The sequence below is a fragment of the Daktulosphaira vitifoliae genome, unplaced genomic scaffold, assembly GCF_025091365.1.
Source record: "Daktulosphaira vitifoliae isolate Bord-2020 unplaced genomic scaffold, ASM2509136v1 Scaffold_4, whole genome shotgun sequence".
In the NCBI taxonomy this organism is placed as follows: Eukaryota; Metazoa; Arthropoda; class Insecta; order Hemiptera; family Phylloxeridae; genus Daktulosphaira; species Daktulosphaira vitifoliae.
The window spans coordinates 30,093,306-30,096,885 of NW_026099575.1; the positions used below are offsets into that span (position 1 = coordinate 30,093,306).

Here is a 3,580-nt window from a genome sequence, read left to right on the forward strand (position 1 = left end):
AGATATTAATAAGGAACCAGCAGATCAAGTAGCTTTTGGAATAAAACACCAATTTTTTTAAAATTAAACACTATCTAAAGATTTGCATCGAAGCGTTTATTTTTGATAGTGATTTTAATCACTGTCAGATATCATTTACTTGATCCAACTATGCCACGTCACCACTGTGCCGCGACCCCCCTGTGCTGGGTTTTTTTTCTTACTACGTATCAAAATAGCTGTTTTGTAGTCAAATCGAAATTTCGTTTTATAAATAAAAAAACAAATGGACTGTATAAACAAATGTTTTAGCAAGTAATTGAAGTTGTTATCAAGTAAAATAAGTTATACAGTTACAAAAAGTCATTTATACTAAATTTTTATTTAGCTTTGTTTTGGTAAATTAGTTAATTACTATTCAAGAAAAAGCTAATCTGAAAAATAATTTACTTGAACAGACATCTTGTTATAACTCGACGACTAATATATAATGGACCTTGAAAATAAGTCAAATAATAACTCAATAAATGAAAACACGGTATTTTACTAAACTAGAACTAGGAATTTTTATGACTGGAAAAACAATTTAAAGAAATAGGCGTGTTTTAGACTATTGTTTTTATATAATACTGTTGTTAATAATAACTCAACTTTGTTGAAAATACATTTCTTTAAATTACTCAAATAAAAATTACAGTGTAATGTAGTAAATAATTATTTTTTTTTGCAATTTATTTAAAATTAAAATAAAACTGATTTATTTTTACGATAAACAATTAATTTATGTTATAATTAATCATATATTTTATATTCGAATCGATTTCTAAGACAAAAACTTTTACTCTAAACAAGAATTTCTTGAGATATTACATTAATTACCTTATTGTTAATTTTCCACAGGCTAAATATAATTTATATTTTTTCAGATGTGGATGTCCATGGGAACCGGTACTAGAGTTAACTGGAAGTACATACATATGTCAATACTATTAAGTATTGGTTTTATATTTTCAATATTATTATTAATTTTTGCCTATCTCGTCGGTCTTACACTTTCAAAGCACATATTTGCTTTTATGGTGATTGAGGTAACTTTCATTTATTTTTTTTATCCAGACGCAAGATATACATATACTCTTAAAAAGTGTCCAAATTCTCACATACATTTTATTAACGCATATATAATATAAGGAAAAATTTAAATAAGCAGTGTTAATTATATTATACTTGTAGATTATTTTTTGATAGTTTATGTCAATATTACACTACTTGTGTATAAATAACATGTATATTAAAAACATCATACTGATGTATGTGAATTTTTGGTTTATTTCTTACAGTGTATTATTATTATATAAGATTAAAACTTTTTTTATAGTGTTTAATGTTGGCTGGAAGCATATTTCATATTTTCCTTAGACATTATATTCAACTCTTTCATCGTAATTCAATGAATCACACTACAAATCCAGGGAAATTAATTTACTACACTGAATTGAGTCTAGATCTTGGGATTCGCATGATGGAAATTCTTCATTATTCTCATGCAATAATTTGGACCAATTCTTACCTTACTATGGCTGGTTTTGTAATATTCATGCATATGAGACAGTTAATTAGTGATATACAAAAAAGACTTCAAAAACATAAAAACTATTTATGGGTCTATGCACATTTGGAGAAAAAGTATGTATTATCAATCTTGTTCCGATAACCTTTCATTGTTTTTTACTTATTAGTATTTATATTGTACAATGTGCAACACTTTGTGTTTAAAAATAATAATTTCACGTTTAGTTTTTTTTATTGGTGTGGAAGTAAAAATTATTATTTTATTGAACCGTTATAAATTTATTCCTGTAAAGAATTAAAAGTTGTACCGCCCATAAAATTTCATTGAATAAAATACCTTTTTTTGTCGTATCATACTTTGAAATCTGATGAGTAAAAAAAATCTTAATTGGACAATGTTTGTCATTGCTCAAAGAATCTTTAGTAACTATTGCCCCCTTTAAAAATTCCATGATCAAAAATTAACGATCATTCTTCTAATTATGGTAAAATTTTTGTTTTTGACAAAGCTATTATAAGAAATCTATGATACTAAAACACGTGAAGGATTACGTGTTTGTCTGAGTCTCTTAAAGGTAAATTCTCATAAATTGTGGTTGAATAAAGCATGGATTTGGATATAATTTATTTCCGTTTTGATTATTGACCAAATTAAAAATAATTATTGAATTATCCATTTTTTTCATTCTATTACAAAGTTTATCGACTTTCGTATTATGATAGAAAAGTAATACCTTATCTTATGCTTATCATTATTATAAAATTTATTATTATAAAGTAATGACTGGAGATGAAGATGTGAGTGGGTGCTGCTATTTTTATAACTTAAAATTTAACGCCCATACTCTTCCACTCATCAGTATATAAATATATCAATAACTTCCGAAATAATGGTCCAAAAGTTGTTATCTACCCAGGCACGTAGATATGTGTGGGCCTGGCCCCCATTAGATTTAATGTGACACAGGGCCGGCCCCCCAAATTTAAAATTCAATTATTATTACGAATTATCAAAAACGTGCTAGGCCTTATATACATTGAAATTATTATTAATTTTTAATTACTATTGGGTAATACAGTTATTATTATGACTGTATTTTCATTTTTATATTCATAGAAAACGTTATTTGAAAAAGAAAACGTTCTAGACGTAATAATAAATGGAATAGCAGTTACTCCAAATGTGGTTGTAGGTAAATTTTTTTTAACTCTGGTTCTACAAATGATAATAAACTACCAAGTATCTGCATTGATTAGAATCTAGTTGATTACAAAATTCGATAGAGTAATACTTTATGAAAATTTTTTTGATAAATCTTATCTTTAATCTGTTTCTTTTTTTATAATTTAGTAGTTACAATAGGTAGATTATTTGTTTTTGTTAATTTGTTATTTGCGTGCTCTAAATAATAGTAATAAAAATATGACTAAAAAAAGGTAGGAATTTTTTATAATTTTAAATAAAATAAATTTTACATTGTTTATAATTTATATTTATTTTAAAAATTATTTATAACTTATTTGTTATTAGTACTTAGGTATAAATTATTTTTTCTTAATAGCTTTAAATTATTTTATTTATTTTTCACAATATGAAAAATTCATTCCGATAGGGAAGATGAAAGTATTTTTTTTTTTTTTAATTATAGGTACTATCCATTTTTTATAATACTGTAATAATTAGTATACTTTATACGAAAACAATTTGTTTTTAACCAATCAATGGTATAATTTTGAACTTGTAAGATTCATAGAATGGGATACTGTCTAAGGAAGAGTGTAGGGNGAAAAATTTTCCCTCGTTCCCCGCAAATGGGGGAAATATCCAAAAAAATTACAAATTTAAAAATCAGTAAATTTTGTCATTTTTTTCTTAAAACTTCCATAACTTTTTCAAAAATAAACAAATCAACATAATTTTTTGTTATACTAAAACCTTAGACATTTCCCTTTCATTTGATATTATTTTTTTGAATATCTAACACTTAACCTGCTCATTGGGGGGGATTTATAATAGCAACTTTTTTAT

At 25.1% G+C, this 3,580-nt stretch overlaps 1 protein-coding gene across 2 annotated transcripts in view; it reads left to right on the plus strand.

The window, feature by feature from the left end:
* LOC126903455 (E3 ubiquitin-protein ligase AMFR-like) overlaps positions 1-3,580 on the plus strand; it is a 21,644-nt gene that overhangs the window by 13,805 nt on the left and 4,259 nt on the right. For both annotated transcript variants that reach the window (XM_050681593.1, XM_050681592.1), the window contains 2 exons: positions 906-1,067; positions 1,358-1,665. In XM_050681593.1, coding sequence (XP_050537550.1) covers positions 906-1,067; positions 1,358-1,665 — 470 coding nt within the window. The remainder of the gene's footprint in view (positions 1-905; positions 1,068-1,357; positions 1,666-3,580) is intronic.